The 26,389-nt window shown below is 40.6% G+C and overlaps 1 protein-coding gene across 3 annotated transcripts in view; it reads right to left on the reverse strand.

The window, feature by feature from the left end:
- Nucleotides 1-26,389, reverse strand: part of PARG (poly(ADP-ribose) glycohydrolase) — a 120,206-nt gene that overhangs the window by 33,889 nt on the left and 59,928 nt on the right. For all 3 annotated transcript variants that reach the window (XM_027962356.3, XM_027962355.3, XM_042240804.2), the window contains exons 10-13: nucleotides 20,370-20,449; nucleotides 16,285-16,345; nucleotides 9,139-9,214; nucleotides 1,774-1,921 (exon numbers count right to left, since the gene is read on the reverse strand). In XM_027962356.3, the coding sequence (XP_027818157.1) occupies nucleotides 1,774-1,921; nucleotides 9,139-9,214; nucleotides 16,285-16,345; nucleotides 20,370-20,449 (365 nt within the window). The remainder of the gene's footprint in view (nucleotides 1-1,773; nucleotides 1,922-9,138; nucleotides 9,215-16,284; nucleotides 16,346-20,369; nucleotides 20,450-26,389) is intronic.

A 26,389-nucleotide genomic window follows, 5' to 3' on the forward strand; every position in this document is an offset into this window, starting at 1 on the left:
AAAGACTGAAGGCAGGAGGAGACAGGGATGACAGAGGATGAGATGGTTGGGTGGCATCACCAGCTCGATGGACATGAGTTTGAGCAAGCTCCGAGAGGTGGTGATGGACAGGGAAGCCTGGCGTGCTGCAGTCCACGGGGTCGCAGAGTCGGACACGACTGAGCGACTGAACTGAACTGAACCAACACATGCATAATACGAGTCCTAGAAAGAAAGAGGAGAGAAAGGAACACAAAAAATACTTACAGATATAATGGCCAAAAATGTACCAAATTTATATAAACATTCAAGACATTCAATGAATCCAAATAGGATAGTCAAAGAGATCTACACATCATAGAACAGTTGAAAGACAAAGAGGGAATCCTGAAAGCAGAACACAAGGGACAAAACTTAGATACATCCCTGTAGGCTGCCTACAAATGCATCTGAGGTGAGCACTGCGGCCCCCGAGTCTTAGTCCTGTCATGTACCCCTTGGCGGATGGACTAGGCTGAGTTATACATTTGATAGGACAGGAGACGGTTTTCGCCCCACTGTAATCTTTGAGAATGACAGCCAACCAGATTCTTCTACACTTAGTCTGTGAGTCTCCTGCACTAATCTCAAAGTGGGAATAGACTGAAAGAGGAAACGAATCTTCTTTTGCAGAAAGAAGAAAAGCATCGCCAGCTGATGGCTGGTTACAGCTTTTATACGGGAATGTCCTCTCAGGGGGACTTCCTAGGTGGTACAGTGGTAAAGAATCTGCCTGCCCATGCAAGAGACACAAGAGATGTGAGTTCAATCCCTAGGTCAGGAAGATCCCCTGGAGAAGGAAATGCCAACCCACTCCAGTATTCTTGCCTGGAAAACTCCATGGACAGAGGAGCCGGGCGGGCCGCAGTCCATCGGGTTGCAAACAGCTGGACGCGACACAGTATGTTCTTTTAGGTACCTGAATAAAAAAGGCTTACCTTCCCTACAGTGGCTGATTAAGAGTTTCTTCAGAGTTATGAGTTAACCATCATTTTTTTGGATAGCTTATACACAAGAAAATACTCTGACATAGTGATATTGCAATCTGGAGAAACTTAAGGAAAATGCTGTAAATCCTGGTAATAGGCCTCTGAGTATAAATTAACTATGTTTCCATCTTTTCTCCTCCCGTGTTAACATAAGTCAAAGAGGCACTATGATAATCACACTTTTTCTCTTAAGATTAGAAATTAGAATAAACATAAGGTTACGGATTCATTTCCCTTCTATAAAGCTTACTGTTGTACCGACCCTCTTCAAACTGCAACTGCTTTCTCTACTTAGTGTGTTCATTCTGAAGGACAACAAATCACTCTGGAAGTATAATAAAAGGGTAGTAATAGGATTCATGCTCAAAGACAAATCACTATCTTTTTTTTAAGGGTACTATATCATAAAATTTTCAAACCACAGAGTAACTGAACCATCTTTACCCCTGTTCCTCAGATAAAGAAACCAACAAAGAAAATGTGGGGATACAATATCTTACTCAAGGTTATGAAAATGAAACTAACAATTAAAAAAACCAAGTATAAATTAATGAAATAAAATATTAAGACTAACTCCTCTGTTGTTCACCAAAAACTATCACAACATTGTTAATTGGCTATACCTCAATACAAAATAAAAAGTTTTTAAAAAGAAATATTGGGACCAATGCCCATGGAAAAGAAAAGCTATAACTGAGTGGCCTCTATTCTTCATGATAGTCATAGATGGAGAACTATTCCAGTGTCCAGATGTCTCAGAACTGACCTGTGATGATAAGACATTCATTGTGATCCAGCACCTCAGTGAAGAGCCGTGAAGCAATCAACTCAGGGTTGATTAAAAAGCGGATTTCTTCTTGCACAAGTCCTGCACTGGTCACACCACCTCCGACAAAACGGTTTGCGAAATCCACCTATTTGGGAAGATGTGACATGTTAAATGCTGATTTCAAATACCTGCATTTATGATTAAGAAATACTCCCTCTAAGCTCTGACCTTCCTTTCCTTCCCTATATAAATCAATCCCCAAATTATCAATCTTCCCAGGGATATTGGATTGTGGTTGACTGCACTCTTTCCACTTCACTGCAGTTAGCATCTCTGAATATTTCTTTGGATTCCAAAACCTTAGAATTTGCGTTTAGGCAAAAGCCTCAATGTAATCATATGGGCTCTTGTTTAGAAACCTTATTTGTGCTCCAAGGGCTACAAATCAAGGGAAGTTTTATCTGGAAAGGTTTTAAGGTCATTTCTCCACCACTCACTACTCAGCTTCCGTTTACGTACTTCATATGACATTAATATAATTTCACAAACCTATCTCATCTTATTGTGCTTTGCTTTATAGCACTTCACAGATACTGCAATTTTTTTTTTAAAACAAACTGAATGTTTATATCAGCTCTGCATCAAGCAAAGCTCTTGGTGCCATTTAACAAATAGCATTTGCTCACTTTGTGTCATATTTTGGTAATCCCTGAAATATTTCAAACCCTCAACCAGCAAAAAGATTATGACTTGTGGAAGACTCAGATGACGGCTGGAATTTTTTTAGCAAGAAGTACTTTTTAATCAAGGCATGTACATTTCCTTAGACATCAACGCTATTGGACACGTAAAAGCCCACAGTATAGTGTAAACATAACTTTTATAAACACTGGGAAACAAAAAAGTTCATGTGACTTGCTTTATTGCGGTAGTCTGGAACTGAACCCATGATATCTTCAAGGCACATAGCCTGCATCTGTTTTATATAACATGGCAATCAAACACTTGTCCTTAAAAGATCGGAAAAGTTTAGGAAGTAACCTTTTCTGAGTAATTTTTTTTCTTTTCTAAAAAATTTATTTATTTTTAAATTGAAGATAGCTGCTTTACAAAATCGAACTGCCTTCTCACCTCCCTCCCCACCCCACCCCTCTAGGCTACAGAGCCCTGTTTTTAATTCCCTGTGTCATACAGCAAGTTCCCAATGGCTATCTATTTTGCATATGGTAATGATATGATAATATAAGTTTCCACATTACTCTCTCCATACATCCCACCCTCTTCCTGCCCACCCTCCACCCGTGTCCATAAGTCTGTTCTCCATGTCTGCATTTCCATTGGTGCCCAGCAAATAATTTCATCAGGACCATCTTTCTAAATTCCATACATGTGCGTTAGTCTATGACACTTGTTCTTCTTTTTCTGACTTACTTCACCCTGCATAATAGGCTCTGGGATGAACCTATTATACTCTATTATACAGAGTATAATAACTTTTTAAGGGATAAAGATTTCTTCCTTCTGAATTCAATCACAAGCCCCAAACTGCATAAATATTACAAACTTTTTCTTTTAATACACCTAAGGGGCGGAAAATGAAGATTAAAAAAAATCTAGTTTAACAAGAAATTAATACTTGAAATTTAGTTTAAAATTTCATGTAAGTTTTCTATGGAGCACTATGATGGGATCCCCAAGTTCCTACTAATAAAGTCGGGTGGGTTAGACAATCCTCAAGAGAAAGTGAACTCTAGAAGACAGTGAAGGACAGGGAAGCCTGGGGTTGTAAAGAGTTGGATATGACTTAGCAACTGAACAACAAGAGAAAGCAAACTCAGCCTGCCAGCATTATTTGTCTTAAACTTACTATGTCCTCAACAGTATGCCAGGCTCTATGGGGCAACACGTAAGAAACAGTTTCTAACTCTGTCTTATTCTATTTGAGGAGTTCTGTACGCAGGTCAAGAAGCAACAGTTAGAACTGGACATGGAACAACAGACTGGTTCTAAATCAGGAAAGGAGTACGTCAAGACTGTATATTATTATCCTGCTTATTTAACTTATATGCAGAGTACATCATGAGAAACGCTGGGCTGGAAGAAGCACAAGCTAGAATCAAGATTTCCGGGAGAAATAATCAATCACCTCAGATACGCAGATGACACCACCCTTATGGCAGAAAGCAAAGAAGAACTAAAGAGCCTCTTGATGAAAGTGAAAGAGGAGAGTGAAAAAGTTGGCTTAAAACTCAACAATCAGAAAACTAAGATCATGGCATCTGGTTGGTCCTTGGAAGAAAAGCTATGACCAACCTAGACAGCATATTCAAAAGCCGAGACATTACTTTACCAACAAAGGTCCGTCTAGTCAAAGCTATGGTTTTTCCAATAGTCACATATGGATGTGAGAGTTGGACTATAAAGAAAGCTGAGCGTCAAAGAATTGATGCTTCTGAACTGTGGGGTTGGAGAAGACTCTTGAGAGTCCCTTGGACCGCAAGGAGATCCAACCAGTCAATCCTAAAGGAAATCAGTCCTGAATATTCATTGGAAGGACTGATGCTGAAGCTGAAACTCCAATACTTTGGCCACCTGATGCAAAGAACTGACTCACTGGAAAAGACCCTGATGCTGCGAAAGACTGAAGGTGGGAGGAGAAGGGGACGACAGAGGATGAAATTGTTGGATGGCATCACCAATGCAATGGACATGAGTTTGAGTAAACTCCGGGAGTTGATGGACAGGGAAGCCTGGCATGCTGCAGTCCACAAGGTCACAAAGTGTCGGACATGACTAAGCAACTGAACTGAACTAAGATTACACATATACAACAAATTGTGTACATACATAGTCACATACAATGAAAAACCCAGAATTTAGTAAGTAATGTAACAGAGACTTCTACACTGTATAGGAAGAACTCACTCCTGGGTCTCTTCTTTACTCTCACACTACTACCACACTCACACCACTTCTGACACCAGATGCGTGGATTTTCCACAATTCTGCAACAACCAGCTGGATGTCCTACAATCCAATTCAGTTCTGACACTCTCTACCAGGAGTCAGTGAATGATCACACAGGCCAAGGATTCAGTCCTACAAGACTGCTCCAGTTCAGATGCCAATTTCAAGCCCCAGACTGGTACTTCGAGTTCACCAGCTGTAAATCATAGTTTCCATTATCCCCTTCCAAGGTTTGATGACTTGCTAGGATAGCTCACAGAATTCAGGGTAACACTTTCACTTACTGATTTACTGCGAAGGATAAAGTAGAGGATACAGATGAACAGGGTTTCCATGGCAGCCCAGATGGTAAAGAATCTGCCTGCAATGTGGGAGAACAGGGTCTGATCCCTGGGTTGATGCCTCCACCCCTGAAGGAGGGCATGGCAACCCATTCCAGTATTCTTGCCTGGAGAACCCCCATGGACAGAGGAATCTGGCGGGCTACAGTCCATGGGGTCGCAGAGTCAGACACGACTGAGTGGCTAAGCACACACACAGATGAACAGCCGGATGTAGACACCAGGGCCAGGCACACGGGAAGGGGCACAGAGCCCACACCCTTTCCAGGCAAGTCATCTCCCAGTGCCTCCACACATTCGCCAGCCCCAAAGCTCTCCAAATCCCGTACTTTGAAAGTTTTTATGGAAGCTTCAGCACATTCGCATGACCAATCATTATCTGAGTCTCTAGATCCTCTCGCTTTCCCAGAGGATGGGGGGTGGGGCACAAAGTCCCAAACTTATAATCATGGCGTAGTCCTTCCGGTGCCCAGACCCCATACTGAAGGTGCCCAGGAGCCCACCGAGAGTTGTGTTATTAGAACAAAGACATACTGGGAAATTTCCAGGGGTTCAGACACTCTTAGTTAGGAACTGGGGTCAGAGACCAAACATCAGAGCAAAAGGCATTCCCAGTGCCCTCACCACACAGGAGATCACAGGGCTTTAGGTCGGTGCCAAAAACAGGCTGCAAAGACGAATACATAGACTTCCTATGATTTCATGTATCCTTTCAGACTATTGTATAAGATTTCTTAAAACTTGTATTCTTTAAAGCAATTAGATGAAATGGTCCTGTGAGGCCTATTTTACAAAAGTGAAACAAGAATATGAATTTTTAAATATTTATTATTTATTTACTTTGTTGCACTGGGTCTTAGCTGCAGCATGTGGAATTCAGCTCCCTGACCTGGGATCAAACCCAGGTCTCCTGAATTGGGAGTGTGGAAGCCACAGGACCACCAGGAAATTCCCAGGAATATGAATCTTCTGACTTGTAGAAATATACGTGAAAAGAGAGAAATCAGGAGAAGATAAAGTAGTCTTCTTTCATTACACAAGAACTTAGAAAATACTGAAAAATATGACTGGACAAGTTTTTGAAATAAGTCACCACAGTGAATCATATATATTTAGGCTTATATTGTGGCATAATGAATCAACATTAAAACTTTAGCTGATATAGAAAAATAATTTTCATTAAACTAGTCTACTGATTAGAAATAGTCACCTACCGCACATAAAGTCTTTACACATTGGGTGACTCATTGCTTAAATTGCTTTAATATTCATCAAATATTAATGAGACATGCGGAGAACTATGGGATACAAAGATGAGTAAGACGTGGTTCCTGACTTCACAGCAGTTACAGTCTAGATGGGAGTCAGGCACATTGTCAGAACGGTAAGATGATTATCAAAGAACCTATTAGGATGTATTTGTTCCTTCCAAAATAAGACAGTTAACTAGAAGTGGAGCATGGGGGGAACAGGGGGCATTACAAAAGGGTGCGGCACTCCACTGAGAATTTGCTGACATTCAGGCTGAAGGAACTACCGCACAAGGACATGGGAAAAACCCCGAGCAAAGAAAGAGCTGCGTGAAGAGAGCGGCAAGCAGGCTCCTCACGCCTGCTGCAAAGCGCAGTACCTGGAGAGTCGCAGTGGGTAACGAGCTGGCCACGGGATTTACACTGGATTCTGAAGATTCTGAGAAAGATTCCAAGAAAAATAACAACTGTATCTGTGTTTTAGGAAGATACTTTAGACTAGAGTTCAAGGAATGAACTGGAAACGGAAAAGCAGAAAGACTGGTTAGGTGAGCAGTGAGTAGTTTAGACAAGAAGCACTCCTAGGGCCTCGAACAGGTCAGTGGGGTGGCGGGGCGGGGATGAGGCCCAGCAAACAAACAAAACGGACAGCTCTTGAAAACTGAGAGACTGGCTAAACATCATGGTACTCAGAATAGAAATGAGAAACAAAGAAGTTCTGAGATCAGCTAAACTTAATTGTTACTGGAACAAGATACATAACTAAATTTAAGAGACAAGCTCTATTCAATCTATATCGTCCTTGAAGATGATAAATGAAATACAGTTAGTGTGCATGCTACTGTTCATTCTCTGAATAAAAGGCCAACATTTCTTACTTAAAAGGGATGCACAGAAATAAACTCAGCATGCCTCTGAAAGCAGGAGTCTTTTAGAAAATCAAAGTTTCTTCTACTTAAAAAAGTTCTTAATCAACGGCTCTCTATGACAGGTGAGAAACCTGTCTCAGTACATGAAAACAAGCATACGAGTGCTTCTTTATTTTTAGCCTTTTTCCAACTCACTTTACTTTAAAGCTACTTGTTCAGCTTACTTAGTTTCTGAATTATAACTTGATGAAGAGAGAAATGATAACACTCCTTAGAGAGGTTTTGTTGTTGTTGCCATTCAGCATAATGCAATTTATACGCTACACCAGGAGCTTTGGAGCACTGCAATACAATATTCCCTGATCTCCTGGGGATACATGGCATGCGCAGGGAGAAAAATAAATAGAAACCTTTATGGTATTCTTTTAATCACCAAGGTTTCACACTTATCTACAATACATTCCAAGAAGTGGGGAGAATCTCAGCCTTGAATGTTGCTGAATAATTCCTTGCTGACTTGTACTGCAATGAAAGGTCAGCATTCCTGTGGTGCTAGCAAGCAGCAGCTTTGTTTATTTCGTGTGTATTAGCCTCCCTCAGTTAATCCAAGATGTCAATGTAGCTAAGAAACTTGTCAAGACGGAAATGTGGGGGGAAAGCGATAGTCATTCAAAACAAATTTTAGCCCTATTTCAAAATTATTGCTTTATTATATAGAAGAAAAGGGACTTATTAAATACAAATTCTGGAAAAACTTAAGTACAGGACAAAAATTAATTCAGTTATCCTAAGTATTTTAGTCTATAATCTTCATCACTGGACGAAGGTGATTTAAAACAAAATACAGTCTGACTCTTTGAAAATATTAAACACAAATATGTCTAAATAAAAGGTCATTCTAAAAAGAATGTAGGCACCTACCTAAAGCATACGCATGAAGTAACTAGCCAAATGCAAATCAGTCAGGTCATTTTATAATAAATATTTTAAAAATAGTCCACATTCAAACAAACTGTCCATTATTTAATAACTGCATTATTTAACTTCTAACCCTATATAAACATAAGGCTCTGAAGAAAAATCAGCTGTTCTCAGCAAAAATGAAATGGTATACAAGTTTCTTTCAAAGAAAATCAGGATTACAATGCTCTCATAAATAAGACAGAACACAAAGCACTCACATTCCATCTCTGATTAGTGATTTTTTATTTTTAAAGATCACTATAAAGCAAAAGGAAAGCACATGTTCAGGTTAGGCATTACAATTTAAAGCTAGATACACAAAACGTTTTATTTGTGAACTCCTTTTTCCTAAAATATATTTTTAAGTAATGGCAGTAACATAGAATAATAAAAATTGAGAGATGGACAACATTACCTGCTCTAAAACAGGACATCGAGAGTCAGCAGTGAGATAGCAAGTGTATTTGGCTCACAAACCTAAAACTATCACATATGGGAGAGAGGACTTTCTTATCAATCAGTTTTAGATGTCTGCCTCCTAGACCCAAGCAAGGTTGGTGGCAGAAAAACATCTCAAGCTGGTCATTATTTAGGGCAGAGCAAGAGCCTTTAAAGGAAAAGAACAAAAGTGTCTGGTGACAGCTTGTCAAGACTACACCCTGGGAGCTTCCTCCACTGTCAATTTACAATCTGTGTCTGAACCGAGGGGCCTGATGTTGTCCAGATCTTGGGGTTTTCTGTCAAAGGCGTTTTAAAGAGGCACGTGTAGGATACAGAGAACGCACGCCAGCAGGTAACAGCATTACCCAGGCTGTCAAGATGACCTGTTCAGTGTCCTTCTCCATTCTGCTACGATGCTTGTTTGCATTAAGTCAACTTAGAAGAAGATAAGCAGCTTTTCAAATTTCCTTCGCTGTCAGAAGCCTGACGACAGAGCCTCCCCCCACACCCCCACCACTGTGATTCACCTACCTGCAGCATGCCTTGGCCGTTTGCTTCTATGGTACCTTCGTAAGTGACATGCAATCGAGTCAGGAGTTTCTCACATCTATAATTTAAAAAGATACTTCCTCATTTATTTTTTCAATGGTAAGTATTTCCCTACAGAAAAGTCTGACAATACAGATTAACTAGAAAAGAAAACTGAAACTATTCCAAATCTCAAAAGTCAGAAATAGATGCTTTCTCTTCACATTCCTGGGACGGTCTCCCCCAATTTTTCTTATTCAAATATATAAATATACATATCTAAATTAAAATGGGATCATATACTGTCTTGAAAATTGGTTTGCCCCTACAAAATACCAGTTTCTCCCCTTTTTGTTTTTTAAAAAATATTTTTATACAATTTTTAAAGGTTACTTTCTATTTACAGTTCTTACAAAATATTGACTATGTTCCCCATGTTGTAACATCCTTGGGCCTATCTAACATCCAACAGTTGGTATCTTCAACTCCCCACCCTATCCCTGCCATCACTGGTAAGCACTAGTTTACTCTCTGTATCTGTGAGTCAGCTTCTTTTTTGTTATATCCAGGAGTTTACTGTATTTTTTAGATTTCACATATAAGTGATATGATACAGTATTTGTCTTTCTCTGTCTGACTTATTTCACTTCTCAGCATAATGCCCTCCAAGTCCATCCATGCTGCTTCAAACGGCGAGGCGTTGCTCTTCTTTATGACTGAGCAGCGCTCCACTGTGTGTCTGTGTGTGTCACAATCTCTTCAACCATCATTTCTTGATGGACACTTGGATTGTTCCTGTATCTTGGCAGCTGTGAATGTGCTATCAACATTAGGGTGCATGTATCTTTTCAAATAAGCTTTCGGCTTCTTTTGGATATATACCCAGGAGTGGAATTACTGGGTCATACGGTAATTCTATTTTTAGTTTTTTGAGAAACCACCATACTGTTTTCCACAGTGACTGTACCCGTTTAAGTTTCTCCTCTTTAAAAGTTGAAAAATTTCTCGAAATGTTTTTAAAACTTAGGATCTAAGAAATGTTATTATTATGCTAGAATTGGCAACCTAAGGAAAAAAGCAGAAAAAAGAGACCCAAAAAATTATATACGATGCTCAGAGGGGCTCTATTTTCACTAGTTTGGAAACTGTGTGTGCATGTGTAGGGGGGTGTCTTAATGACACGCTAATATTTTTATATTAGTGAAACTGACAGGTAAGCGCAGCACCTGCAAGTCACAATTATTCTCTTTCCTTTTCATAAACCGTGGTCACTAAGGTGTACACAGGGTTCAGATGAACTACTCCCAAATTTGGCACCCTGGCATATTGAATATTTTAAGCTGAAGAAGTCTGAGAAAATGACAGAAGCAGAAAGGTCACTCTGACTTCCTCCCCCTCTCATGCTTCTTGCCTGAAACAAGCCATAAAACTCTCACGTGAGGGACACTACCTATGCCTGGAAGAAAGGAGCATTCTTATCTCTGAAGACAAAGAAATGCCAAGGAGAATTCTAACGACCAGACCTGCTGTTTCCTGCAGTTTACTATAGTTACTCCATGCTTTTTTACACCTCATATTCCTCCATGACTGTCTATTCTTCTCCAAACCTATCATAAAAGTACATAGATCTGTTTCTTTGGGTCTTCACTTCCTCATAAAGGTTCCTGTGTCACATAAAACTAATACTAAAAATTCCTTTTTATTAATAGCAGTTGATGATGACATTTTTTCTTAGATTTTTTTTCTCCATTTAAACCATAATAGAATGCAACGGAATGTAACAGATATAAACCCCTTTCATAGCATGGCATAAACTTTTTGGAGGGGACTTGCATATTTTTAGAATAATTACATTAAAAAAAAAACAATAAAACAATTCAGCTGGGGAGCTCTATTTATTTATTGGGATTTGCTCTCATCCTGGTATCAATGAGTCCAAATATACTTCTAGTAAGGCTCCAATCCAGGTTATTCACTGTAGTTCTAAAAGCTTCATTTGTACTCATTTAATCTTCACAACATCCCTATTACTATCTCCCTTTTACAGATAAGGAAACAAAAGCACAACAGGCATTTAAGTAACCTAATACTAGTAAATGCAGCAACAGAGATCTGAATCCAGAAAGCCTGAGGTAAGCTATACTTTTAGAAACATTACTTCCCAAATCTCTTGGAGAAAGTTTGATTCTTTTTAGTTTCCTTTCGGAAGGGGGGAGAAATCCTCCTTTCCTAGCTGTTTTATTCCAAGGGAGATCATCTGTGAGGATACTATGGGAAAGATAAAGAAGCATGATCCAGAAATCTCATCTGTTGTCAACTATTCTCTGTGACTGTAGTTGTCACTTCTCAATAAAATTATGAAACTGCTAGAAACTAGTTTTTTTTTTTTAATAAGCATCCTTCAACTTTCTAATAGGTTTCCCCTTCTGTCCCCAGCAAATTCTTCACACCACTGCCCCAGGAATTAAACATTATTCTGGTTCTCTGTGATTAATTAAGCCACTAAGATATTTTGGAGAAGGCAATGGCACCCCACTCCAGTACTCTTGCCTGGAAAATCCCATGGATGGAGGAGCCTGGTAGGCTGCAGTCCATGGGGTGGCTAACAGTTGGACACAACTGAGTGACTTCACTTTCACTTTTCATTTTCATGCATTGGAGAAGGAAATGGCAACCCACTGCAGCGTTCTTGCCTGGAGAATCCCAGGGACGGGGGAGCCTGGTGGGCTGCCGTCTATGGGGTCGCACAGAGTCAGACACGACTTAAGCGACTTAGCAGCAGCACTAAGATATTTACTGATAATCACAGGGTTAACTATAACGCCAGAAATTCGGAAGTCAGAAAAGCCTCTAGCTTCCTGGTATCTATTTAGCTCTGTGCTCTTGGGAAAACCAAACAGTCCTCATCTCTTTTTCATCCTCTCTCTTCAAGTGAACACACGTTTCTGGTTCTGTGGGATGTCGGAGATGGATTTTAATTACATTCTCCAACCCACTTATGAAGCAACTAAAACAAGAATCAATGAAATGAAAAAAAAAAACGTTTTAAAAGTATCAAGTTAAATTCTGCCTATCTAGGTTAAGGGGACTATCTTGATCTTCCTAAAGGGGCAGAATTATCTTATGGACACAGCACCCTCACCAATCCCTTCTCTCCCAGATGGTATACAAATAGGTGCCCTTTGACATTAGTGCCAAACGAACGCAGAGACAGAGGAGCGATTCTGAGCTAAATTAAAAACAATTCCTCTGAAAGATCTGTAAAATCGACATGCACCAAACATGGATGCCTACCAGAGACTAATACCAGAGCCGAGAGAGGCAGCCCTCTGTACTCACATGGATGCCTACCAGAGACTAATACCAGAGCCGAGAGAGGCAGCCCTCTGTACTCACACGGATGCCTATCAGAGACTAATACCAGAGCCGAGAGAGGCAGCCCTCTGTACTCACACGGATGCCTATCAGAGACTAATACCAGAGCCGAGAGAGGCAGCCCTCTGTACTCACATGGATGCCTATCAGAGACTAATACCAGAGCCGAGAGAGGCAGCCCTCTGTACTCACATGGATGCCTACCAGAGACTAATACCAGAGCCGAGAGAGGCAGCCCTCTGTACTCACACGGATGCCTATCAGAGACTAATACCAGAGCCGAGAGAGGCAGCCCTCTGTACTCACACGGATGCCTATCAGAGACTAATACCAGAGCTGAGAGAGGCAGCCCTCTGTACTCACATGGATGCCTACCAGAGACTAATACCAGAGCCGAGAGAGGCAGCCCTCTGTACTCACATGGATGCCTATCAGAGACTAATACCAGAGCCGAGAGAGGCAGCCCTCTGTACTCACATGGATGCCTATCAGAGACTAATACCAGAGCCGAGAGAGGCAGCCCTCTGTACTCACATGGATGCCTATCAGAGACTAATACCAGAGCCGAGAGAGGCAGCCCTCTGTACTCACATGGATGCCTATCAGAGACTAATACCAGAGCCGAGAGAGGCAGCCCTCTGTACTCACATGGATGCCTATCAGAGACTAATACCAGAGCCGAGAGAGGCAGCCCTCTGTACTCACATGGATGCCTACCAGAGACTAATACCAGAGCCGAGAGAGGCAGCCCTCTGTACTCACATGGATGCCTACCAGAGACTAATACCAGAGCCGAGAGAGGCAGCCCTCTGTACTCACATGGATGCCTACCAGAGACTAATACCAGAGCCGAGAGAGGCAGCCCTCTGTACTCACATGGATGCCTACCAGAGACTAATACCAGAGCCGAGAGAGGCAGCCCTCTGTACTCACACGGATGCCTACCAGAGACTAATACCAGAGCCGAGAGAGGCAGCCCTCTGTACTCACATGGATGCCTACCAGAGACTAATACCAGAGCCGAGAGAGGCAGCCCTCTGTACTCACATGGATGCCTATCAGAGACTAATACCAGAGCCGAGAGAGGCAGCCCTCTGTACTCACATGGATGCCTATCAGAGACTAATACCAGAGCCGAGAGAGGCAGCCCTCTGTACTCACATGGATGCCTACCAGAGACTAATACCAGAGCCGAGAGAGGCAGCCCTCTGTACTCACATGGATGCCTACCAGAGACTAATACCAGAGCCGAGAGAGGCAGCCCTCTGTACTCACATGGATGCCTACCAGAGACTAATACCAGAGCCGAGAGAGGCAGCCCTCTGTACTCACATGGATGCCTACCAGAGACTAATACCAGAGCCGAGAGAGGCAGCCCTCTGTACTCACATGGATGCCTACCAGAGACTAATACCAGAGCCGAGAGAGGCAGCCCTCTGTACTCACATGGATGCCTACCAGAGACTAATACCAGAGCCGAGAGAGGCAGCCCTCTGTACTCACATGGATGCCTACCAGAGACTAATACCAGAGCCGAGAGAGGCAGCCCTCTGTACTCACATGGATGCCTACCAGAGACTAATACCAGAGCCGAGAGAGGCAGCCCTCTGTACTCACATGGATGCCTATCAGAGACTAATACCAGAGCCGAGAGAGGCAGCCCTCTGTACTCACATGGATGCCTACCAGAGACTAATACCAGAGCCGAGAGAGGCAGCCCTCTGTACTCACATGGATGCCTACCAGAGACTAATACCAGAGCCGAGAGAGGCAGCCCTCTGTACTCACACGGATGCCTACCAGAGACTAATACCAGAGCCGAGAGAGGCAGCCCTCTGTACTCACATGGATGCCTACCAGAGACTAATACCAGAGCCGAGAGAGGCAGCCCTCTGTACTCACATGGATGCCTACCAGAGACTAATACCAGAGCCGAGAGAGGCAGCCCTCTGTACTCACATGGATGCCTATCAGAGACTAATACCAGAGCCGAGAGAGGCAGCCCTCTGTACTCACATGGATGCCTATCAGAGACTAATACCAGAGTCGAGAAACTCTACTCTGGGCAGATGACACAGCAGATTGTTACTTTAGTTCTAGGCACCATATTTTAAGAAGGACCAATTGCTTAGGGTATGATAAGCGCAGAGTTTAAAGGGTTTACAATCCATATCACATGCGAAATGAGTAGTTTAATATGTACTTATGTGCATTGTTAGAGGTGGGGGGTGGATCAAGAAAACATTAAGATACATGAAGGAGGGTCAAATGTTAAAGAAAATTAGATTCAGCTCCAGAAAGAAGAACCAGGAATGGGATTTGGCATGGTAGGGAGATTTCTGGAAGACAGACGTTTTCAGTGCATTAAAGTATCAGACAATAACACAAGCAGCCCACGATGGGAAGAGTGCGGTCCAACAGCGGATTCCCATCACCCGGCCTGTCTAGTCTCTGTCTGTTAATGGGTATTACGGAGTCGACTGTTTTAGTAGGCAGCTGGAACAGATGACTTCCTGGGTCCCTTTTATCTCTAATATGCTATGATTCCAAAATGCTGTACATGGCTCTTCCTTTCTGACTCAATTTTGTTCTTGTTTTTGTCTTTCTTTTGGTTGCTTAATCTTTTATCCACTTCCCTCTGCTATAATATCATCATCTCAGCCATGCAGTCAGCCTCCTAAAATAAGTTTGTTTTTCTTTGACCTCACAAATAAACATCTCTGATGGATGAAAACACAGGAAAGTCATCTAAGCATATATACCTTTTCAACTTAATTCCTCGAACAATAACTAACTCCCTTTCATCGTTAATTCCAAACAAAACAAACTATGATAAAAACCATCAGAAAGTGAAGATGACGAGGCACTGGTTAGCATGGGTGCGCATCCAAACGACGCCTGCAGTATGCCGGATCACGTCCTCACTGGCACTGAAAAAGCAGACCCATTCTGCTCTAAGTGCTCTGTGGATTTGTTCCAGGTTACACCTATTTCAGGGCACTAAGGAACATACAAATCTGAATTAACCCACATTAGTTACTATTATCCTTAGCATATGAGGTTAATAATAAGGAAAAAAACCCGAGGAAATTAGAAACTTCCACAAAATTGCCAATTCTCTGTTGGTAAAGGATCTGCCTGCAGTGCAGGAGACTCAGGTTCTTTCCCTGGGTCAGGAAGATCCCCCGGAGAAGGGAATAGCTACCCACTCCACTATTCCTGCCTGGAGAATTCCATGGACAGAGGAGCCTGGTGGGCTACAGTCCACGGGGTAGTAAAGAGTCAGACACGACTGAGCGACTGACCCACGCACACACGTGGACAGCCAAACTCCAAAATTCTTTGCCACTCAGACAAATTCTAAATAATTACAATTTACACTTCATTTTAATTTAAAAAATGCACTAATCTTGTCCTCCAGAAAGAAAAGCCATAAAATACAAACCCTAACCATAAATCCGAGGGTAAAAGGAGGAATATTAAATACTGGTGTTTAACACTAGTGCCTTTCACAGAAAACTCCTAGACTCTAAACAGGAGTCTCCGAAGACAAAACTGAGGCAAAAGGGTAGAAATGACAGGGTTGCAGACTGATTCAAAAGGCATGACCTTTCTCACGATGAGAGCTGACAATCGACCGTGTTAAGAAGAAACTCCCTGGTCCTAGGGCAATCAAGAGGCTGGAAGACTATCTTTTCAGGGGCTATACAGTTGAATCCTCTCATGGTGGAAGAGCCCTAATTCTAAGATTACAGAGATTTACATTATTATTACCTTTCCCACTCTGGAAAATCTTCAAGACTCTGTCTCGTGAATGTCACCAACCCAGTGGGCTCTACAAAAGCAATAAAAGAGAAAGACATCCAAAATAAGTCTTGAGTTTGAAAAGACTGTATATCTAGTGAGAGAACGGGTCTAACGGAGGCTACAAAACCAGTCAGGGAATACCAAGCCTAGTGCTGGAATGCAACAGAAGGTGGACTCAAAATAATATCCTTACAGCAGGAATTCTTTCCACAAAATAGAAAGCCCTCCCTAAGGCACAAAACCACACAGACAGCAGCACAGCAGGGATGTGAGTGCTGGTTCCCTTCGGTGAAGCTTTCCAAACTGAATATACTTAGAAAAAAAAAACTGGCAGGGGGCAGACACATACTGGATATAGTTTATACACAGACAAGCTGAATTTTAATCTGTAGAGTGCTTTAAAAAAAAGTCTTAACCCTAAACCTGTGGACTGGTGAATGTCAATACATTTATGTGTTTTATAATAAATATGTCTAAGATTAAAAAAGAAAATCGTTGGCATGTACTTTGAGGTGCCACAGCTACATTCAGGGCCTAGACGACACGCAGTTGCTCTATTTATAAGGCGTCTTAGCCAGAAGGAAGAATCACTGTATTCCAAGAGGCTACAGAAGAATGATGACATAGTTTTCAGGGAGCAACAGATATGAGAGGATCAAAGTGCAGTAAATTTTAGAGGACGAGAGCCTTCTGTGTTAGGGTTACTTTTTTTTTAACTAGTGGCAAAAGCAACAAATAAATCAGCTGGCCAGAAGTAATTTGTTGATTCAAATCAAAGAACAAACCAAGAAAGCCAGGCCATTTCTGTTTAAAAAAAGAATGCTCTTAAGCAGAGAGAGATATGTCAGGAACTATTAGTGATAATGGTGGTGGAGTCCCAGTGAAAGGCCGGCAATCATTTCATTCCTTTGGATGATTCCACATTTCTTTGCTTTCAGTCACAATCAGCAACAACTCAAAAATCATATGGGGCAGTTACAGTAGAACACAGAGTTTTGTTAACATGAGTTACAAAATATTCTCTAGAGGTCTAACTTCTTTTAAGACAAATGATTAAAATTCACAAGTCAAATAATTCAAATATTAGAGCAGTGACTCTATTAATAGGAGACTCAAGTCTGTGGCAACGGCACCCACTCCAGTGCTCTTGCCTGGAAAGTCCCATGGATGGAGGAGCCTGGTGGGCTGCAGTCCATGGGGTCACTGAGGGTCGGACACGACTGAGCGACTTCACTTTCACTTCTCACTTTCATGCACTGGAGAAGGACATGGCAACCCACTCCAGTGTTCTTGCCTGGAGAATCCCAGGGACGGGCAAGCCTGGTGGGCTGCTGTCTATGGGGTCGCACAGAGTCGGACACGACTGAAGCGACTTAGCAGCAGCAGCAACAAAGTCTGTATCATCATTCAGTAATTTAGCAGAAAAATAAGAACATCAAATGGCCCTCATATGTACTAGGAGAGACCAAGAGAATTTTTAAAAAATGGACATTTCTGGCAAAGCAAGAGAAAAGGCAGAAGAATATGACTCTTTAGATATATATTAATAACCCCCCAAAAAACCCTTAAGAACATGCCTATTACCTTTCTTTCATAAAAAGGCATCTTTTATACCAGAATAGGTTATTTTGGTTAATCAAATATTTCTCTTAATAAACTAGCAGTATATACTACATACGAGTCATCACTTTTTATAAATACTCCTTTTATAAGATAGTTTTATCTAAAATTATATTGAAAATAATTCAGAAAGCTGTTTAAAATCATTCAGTCTCAAGAGCCTCACTATAATTTCACAGACTGACAACCCTGAAAAGCTGGTCTTGATGGAATCGTATTTTATAAATTCCAAAAAGCATATTTTCATATATTAAGTTTCTGAAACTACGAATATACCTCGCATAGTCAAAGGTATCTAGCCACGGCTACTGGTCTGCATCAAAGCTGAATTTTCCCAAAGAAGATGAGCATCTGCTTCTGCCATCTTCTGGGAACACCACCAACCTGAGACCAGTCGGAATTAAGCCTTCTGCTGTAGGCATCTATGGATCACCCTGGTAATGAGACTTCCGGTCCCAGGCTTGACGCTCATGGTTCATATTCTCAGGGAAGACTCTTTGGGGCGCCCTCTCTACCTAGGGTGACACCTGCAGCTCCTTTGTTGCCACCTTCCTGCATGGCAAAGGCAATTTCTCATTTATCCTTAGGCTAAAGGTACGGATCTCTGGCATCCCAGCTTTGTAGGGGATCTCCTACAACTGCCTTATCCTGAGTGTTTTCCCATTCTCAGTGGCATATAAGATAATGAAACTTCTTGTCACAGATCCTGTCCTAGAGCTGATGAAATATGGTACTTTAAATAGGTTTCTATAGTTTCTATTCAGTAGAACTCCAGAACTTTATATATAAAGTAATTATTAAATTGCAAACCTCTCTTTTATTCTACCTAGTATTTCCTTCTGAAGTCTGTAGCTTTATATCCTAAAAACCTATAGCATATCATACTATATGTCTACAAAGAACCGAATTACCATGTACAGTGAAAAAGTCAGAAAATCAAATGTCTAATTATCATTTATTTTTTCAGCCTAATTCCCAATATTTATGATGATTTATAAATTTTTAGCTGAAAAAACAAAATTTTAGGCTTTTCCCCTCAAAACACTTAAAATCCTAAAATTTGGAAAGGCAAGTTGGCTTTTAGAGCAGACACGCATGATTTGACTTCAGGGACAGAAAAATAAACTTCAAATTATTAAGATATAGTAATGGTATTCATTCTGTTTAGATGTACAATAGCAAAAAATATACTTACTTTTCTAACAAATTAGTATAAATTTCAACTCAGTTTTATGTCTCATAAGCCCTAGTGAACCTTCACTTTCTTTCCTTACTATTTCATTCAGTACAGGGCACAAAACTAAAAATGATAAGCTAAGAAATAAATAGCCCGCTATCAAAAGAAGCCTATGAATTTGTGCCTGAAATAACAAAATCCTGATCATCGATTTCTTTACCTCAAATTGGAACCATGCCCAACAGCAATACATCCAAAAGGAAAAAAATCCTAGGTACACTATGATGTGTGATAACTTACTAAGGGAAGGATATGAGAAAAATGACCTTAAAATAATTCAGTAATATTATTATTGTATTATTCAGTAACATTAATAATTCAGTGTGTGATACTTTAAGACAATCACACAACTTGGAAGACCAGAACTAAAAAGAACTCATTTCACTGGGACAGAGTTAACCTGCTCTGCTTAACAAAAGCAAGCTTATACTTATTTGCAGGAAAGGGCACTCATGATAACAACTGACATTTATTAAGCATGCAACTTCTCACTAATACTTAACTGCCCTGTGAAGTAAATTATCATCATTCTTTCATTTTACAGATGAGGAAACAGCCATTTAGAGATGTTAAAAAAAACTTGTCTGCGGCCACCCCAGCTCCTAGGATAAGAGTGGCAATACCGATCTATTATTAGCTGGCCACTACCAGCGTTGGCTAGACTTTTACCTCTGCTATCTCAAGTGCTATGATTAGCCTCTGGGAAAACAAGACGGTCAAGGTCCTACAGAAGAAGACAAGATACGTGAACTCTAGGTACAAACACTGTTTCACAAGAACCTTATAAGGGCATAGAGGAAGCACAAACGAGAGGGCTGGCAGGAAGGCAACGAACTGGTTAGCCTCTGCAAATGAACTCATTATGCCAGGCAATGTTTCTTTAAATGAAGCATGCCCAAAATGTATCTCCCAGGCAATACGCTTTCTTCTGAAAGCACTAACTTACTGTCTCTGTTCATGAACATCCATTACCTTGTGTCACGCTGGTCTGAATTCCGAGCATACGAAGCCCGCACATTCACAGTGCACATTTACGCATACACACAACGTACGCACAGCGTTTAGGCTGTGCTGCTGCACTACTAGTTGTAACGTGGTTTGGGCAGGAAAGTGTACTTTGAACACAATGTTTTTGACCTGTCTGAACTGTCCCCACCAGTGATAAAAATTACAAGTAAGAATGAAAGGAATGTACTTTTCTCTGTGACTCTTCTAAAGTAGCAGAAGAGCGTTTTAAGCTTCTCTGGTTTCCTTGATGAACGTCCTTCAAACAACCTGAAAGAGATCAGAAATAAAAGAGGGTAAAGATGATTTTAAACACCTTAATGATTCACAAAAAACTAAATCTATATTGCTACCAAAACAAAAGAAGTAATTATTCCAGAAGACAATTCTGGAACGACAGGAAACTGGGAAACTGTCTGGGCTCAAACAGCACCCGGAGAGGACTGAAAGCGATGAGAGCCAGGCTTCCTCAAAGCTGTCCAAATCAGACGGCCCTCTTTAACCACCACGCTCCTCCAGGCTGTCTTCCTGCAGGGAGAAAGCACCATCTGGCCCCCTAAAGACAATCAGGCCAGGGAGTTAATGCTCATTTCCCCCATGGCAAATATTATTGGCCATAATATTACTAGGTCATTACATGATTGAATAAAATGGTATCAGGAAAAAAATCCACAAGATTGCTTGGCGGTGCGGGGCAGCTATGACAACAACAAGCAGGTATGGTGAGATACTGGCGGACTGACGGATCCTTGGTGATCAAACAAATATACCCTTTGTATGGCAACCGAAACACAGGCCACCCTATGTCATCCGGTTTCCAGCAACCTGGACTTGCACAGCTTAATTCAGTTTTCTCTGAAATGGTGTGGCACTGTTATTGGTAACACATAATGCAATTTATCCTGAGGAAAGAAAAGCAAGGCTTTGGAACTATATGACCTGAGTAAGTAGTTCACCAAAAGATTTCCAACGCAAATGCATGCTTTCAGGCACAACAGCTAGCTTCACAAAGGTATTTAAAAATCATAAAAGAAATTCTGTGGCTATAAATGATGAAGTATTAGTCATCTGCCTCTAGTCACATACTCTTGCTTTAAAACCAGAAACCCTTCAAGTAAAAGTTCACTTTAGTAAGTGCTGAAATGGGTAAAATTTTCCATGATTAGAAAAACAAGCTTATGTAACTATGCAGAGAGGGAAAAGTTAATTCTATGAGCAAATCCTATTGAGCAAATGAAACGAATTAGGAAAAGGGAAGGAAATGCAGATGTCAAATAATCCTGTTTTCAATGATCTGAAATTCTTTATTCAGGGTCAATTTCTGAGAAAACAATTTATATAAACCCTGATTTCCTGAAAAGAATGCTAAATATCAGAGAGCATTTAAACCAAATCTGAAATCTAATTAATGTTAAAAAATAGTTTGAGTGTCTATGTGATAATTTTTACTTTTCTAAAACAATATATTGTCTAAAATGTTTATTAAAAATACTCTTAAAACCTAACTGCCCTCTGGAAGAATCTATGGGAACACAGGTTTCAGCTTGGTTTCTTTGGCAATATGTCAGCCAGAATAGAGTTTGTTTGAATCAAAATGATAGTCAAAATGAAGGAGCGACTTGGCAGTTTAATTAAACATCCTGTATCAAATAAATATGATTTACTAAATGAATACCTTGGGATCCATTGCAAAATCCCTTTCCAAGGTTTATCACTTAGTAGAGAGAAGCAGGATAAATATCACTATAAAGGCAGCTTTCACCTTCTTTTTTTTTTAAAGAGATGAATTGATATAGTATACAATTCAATTAAGAGGAAAAAGCTCCTCTTCCACAGAACTGTTGCATAGTGAGTGAAAATGACTACTGCCCTTAAGAAATAATTACCCCAAATATAAAAGGCATCCCGAGCTTCAGTATGTGGTCAGTTGTTTATAAAATTACATAAAAGTTCACATATTTCATAACCATAATGACAAATTATTAACTTTAAGAGACTCTTGGGACTACAGATTTATTACCCAAGCAATATGGACTTTCCTGGAAGGATTATATGGCTGTTATTATCCCCCACTACAAATGAGCACTACTATTTATTTTTCAGGTTCAACTCTTAAAGGTACAAATCAAACAGAATCTCAACACATTCTTTTCCTTCATTGCTCTGAGTCTAATATCAAATCTCTGGGTAACCAAATATGCTTTCCCATCTTTCTGGCGGGGAAGTGTGTGGGGGTTGAGGTCTGAGACACAACGAGGAGGCAGAGCAGCAAAGGTGAGGAGGGTTTAAAACTCTTGCTTCAGTTCTCAGATTTCGATTCATAGACTTGTGCACAGCCACCTAAATAAATGAGGCAGCAAGTGAAAATAACATAAAAACACAGGCACTCTGCAGGACCGAAAGCCACGGAAGCAGTGTGCCATCCGAAGGACGCGCTTGCAGGGGAGGAAGAGACGAAGGCACTGAGGAAAGAGCCCGAGAAAGGGAGAGTCAGAAAGACGGGGCTGGCAAGACAGAGCGCAGAAAAAGAGCAGAGACCGGCCGGAGGCGGAGGGCGGGCGTGAGAGACAGAAACTCAGAGAGGCACACTCAGAGAGGCGAACACAGAGACTCAGAGCCGGAGGTCTTCTCGCAACCATCAAGCTCCATCCAGATGGTTTTAATGCCTCGATACCACTTTTTTCCAATTTAGATTTTCAAGTCCAAGGCAGTTTTGGTTTTTTGGCTCTGCCACAAGGCACGCAGGAGCTTAGTTGCAGACCACGGCTTGAACCCGCGTCCCCTGCAGCAGAAGCAGCTTTAGCCGCTGGACTGCCAGAGAAGTCCCTGGATGCACAGACGTATTTAAAGGCATACTCAGAGTCAGCAGGCGCACACGGGGAGACGCACATGAACTAGGCCATACTATCCCCTCCTCATGTAGCGAAGACCTTTTAGCGTCTAACCGAATAGTAATCACAGACCGTTAAAGGAACAAACAGAAAAGGCCAGTCAGACCTTGCGTTCTAAACAAAACTCCTTTTCAGTAAGTCACTCAAGGGTCAGCTACGCACTAACTGTTTTTCTTTCCATACATATAAAGAAAAATATAGTTTAATGAACTCTTTCCCTGAATGGAATACTGATAACATTACTGGAATTGGATTCTAGACACACACACACACACACTGATAACATTACTGGAATTGGATTCTAGACACACACACACACACACACACACACACTCATGTGATTTCAAGTTAAGGATTAATCCTATTAGTATACAATAAATCAAACCCAAAGCACTATAACCTCTACTTTAAAGTGGAAGCAAATGATAATCCGGAACCCAGCCAGAAAGTCACTCTTGGCTTTGCTGTGAAGCGGTGTGCCATATGGCCCCGGCAGCATTTCCAATCCAGGGAAGAGACAGATGTAAAAGCCTCCTGGGCTGCCCACTGTTGCAACCTACAATTAATCTCTGACCATCAGTTTCCAAGCAATTTCAGAAGCATCAATGCTAATCACATTGGAAGCCTTTATAAGAATGTTTAGGCCCTGAAAGGCAAGCAGGGGAAAAGGTCAGGGGTGTTTAACATAACTAAACAGGGCTGGAAAAACACAACAATAAATAAAAAAGGGAAGACTTATTCGATTTATTGACGTCAGCCTTCTATCACATACTCTTACCATTTTTCTTATGCAATTAACTAGCTGGCCTTTTAAAACCAAATACACTCACACACACATAACTCCCAACTGGCAGAAACTATAATCATAAACAGCAACTATGGCAAAAAAGAAAGCATGCCAGCAACAAGATGCTCCATAATCTGCTTACCAAACGGCTCACCAAGCTAGGTACCTGACTGTCCATAAGCCACAAGAAAAAGGGGGAACTACTGGCTGTTTTTCATTCCTGGAGCACACTCAGAGCACCTACTCTTGGGAGGAAGTGAGACACAATGAAACAGCACTAAGTCTGAACAGAAGACAGTGTTCAAGTCCCACTTCTGCCACTTAAACTCTTATTCAATAAAAATGCGACTGGGATGCTATAAGCTTCTTTCTTTCATGGTCATTCTAGATTGGAAATAATTCTTACAGATCAAGGACTGTTTCAGAGCACAGTTCTAATTTCTGACTAGCTATGAGGTAAAAAAGGCCAACCATACCCTGAATTTTGAACTGCAATTATACCAGTTAACTTGGTGAAGTGAGCTACCCTCTCTAAGCCTCCAACTCCTCATCTGAAAAATAAGAAAACAATATTGAATTTATAGGGACTGATACGAAGATTAAAAAATAATAGTACAGTCACTGGTACATGGCAGGCACTTAATAAATACTAGTTATTAGATATTTTTATGCAAAAACTTCAGATAATGCTGAGTAAGTAGAGGATAGAATAAGTCATTACATAATGCCCAGCTTAAAAAAAAATCAACACTTGTTTACATAAAACACTTATACTGTTCTAATCCATATTCTCTTCATTACGGAAAATGGCTCAGCCTCTTTTCCCATCAATCCTAACATGCTGACACTCAAGCCAACAAGCTCAGTCTTCAGGATAAATCACCACGCACAAGGAAAAGAGATAACAGGATGTTGCCAAACCAGTATTCTCCCGTCAAAAGCTTACATGACAAACCAAGATGCTTTAAAAATAAAACATATATTAAAATTAATATAAATTCTGGTTATGGCAGCACGAAATGAGCAGTCACAGAAGTCAAGGCTTCCCAAGACCTCTTGACTTGTGCCTGTCAGTCATCCCAAACCTACAGTCCACTTTACTGCTGAGGACAGAAGGCTGTCGGTGTTGCGGCCATCAGAGGGCCCTGTGCTCCCGCATTTCCTGACATGCTGAATGGCCACCGAGAGAGCAGGGGCGGCAATGGTACTGTGTTTACAGGACTGTCGTCAGGAAGGAGGAAGTTACCCACACTAGCTGATTTGGAAAGGCTCAAAATCTCTGTGGGATTCTACTCTCGAAAGCAAATTACAAAAACTGTCTACTTTTTATTAACCAGTTCTGATAATTGACTTGTTCCTCCTATTTAACTGATTTTTCTTCTGATTAAAAAAGTAATATAGGGTCATTATGGAAGCAATCTGAAAACACACAGATGTGTATGGAACGTGCGTATCTCACCACCCAATGGTAATCATATTTTGACTCATTCTCTTTTGAGTCCATTTTCTGTGCACATACATTTATTATGTATAGGTATAAACACAAAGCATATTAATAGATACAGATATTGGGACATAATTGAGACTGCACTTTTATACATTTTTTATTTCTTTTAAAAACCTACAATTACTGATTCTAACCACACATAACATCTGTTCCCTTTCTTGTGCTTTTTCTTGTTTTACCTAATGTGGAATGTATATTTATAGTTACCAACAGACAACCTTAAGCTTTTCTGAGAAAAGGGCTACAGACATTTAACCAAGATATAGTACTGAAGTTATCTGTGACAAGTTTAAACGCTGAGTTCTTAATGAGTGAAATTAAACGTCTGTAACTTGCTTGAAAATATTCTAGGGAAAAACAGAGTGGGGTTAAACAGGTGGAAAAAAGAGAAAAACCAGATACTGTTGAGTATTGAAGTTGGGTTATCTTTAAAAATACTCATAATACAGTTTAAAAATAACTTATCTAGAAAAGAGGCTTTCTGAACTGATTCACAATTCTTGTCAAAAAAATTAAATCTGTTTAAATCAAAGAATCTTCTGAGAAAGTTTATAACTGAGACATAGTTTATCTTAGGTTTATAACTAAGACATAAGGTTTATCTTAGGAACCATCGAGATATATTACTAGCTGACTATTCATTCTACAGAAACAAACTCTAAGTAGTCACTGAAACACTAATTCTAAACCATTATTAGAGCTACTTCTTACCAAACCTCAGAATAACAACCCCCAAATCACTGGGATTGTCTCTGGAATTCCAGATAGAAATTTCATAATTTATAGCATCTCTGACAGATCCTAGAGCTGACCACACATTTGTTCCAAATAAACAGGCTACTTACTCCTTGAAGAACCCTTATTACTATAATACTCTTCATGGAAATAGATAATTATATTTCTACAAAATTAAATTTCCACTTCTTTACTTACATACAAAATCTGACCATTTCCTTTTCTATATTAACAAAGAAAATCTGTGAGAGAGAAATAGCTCGTAACTAACAGTGAGTCTACTTGTAAAG

The sequence above is a fragment of the Ovis aries genome, chromosome 25, assembly GCF_016772045.2.
Source record: "Ovis aries strain OAR_USU_Benz2616 breed Rambouillet chromosome 25, ARS-UI_Ramb_v3.0, whole genome shotgun sequence".
Classification (NCBI taxonomy): Eukaryota; Metazoa; Chordata; class Mammalia; order Artiodactyla; family Bovidae; genus Ovis; species Ovis aries.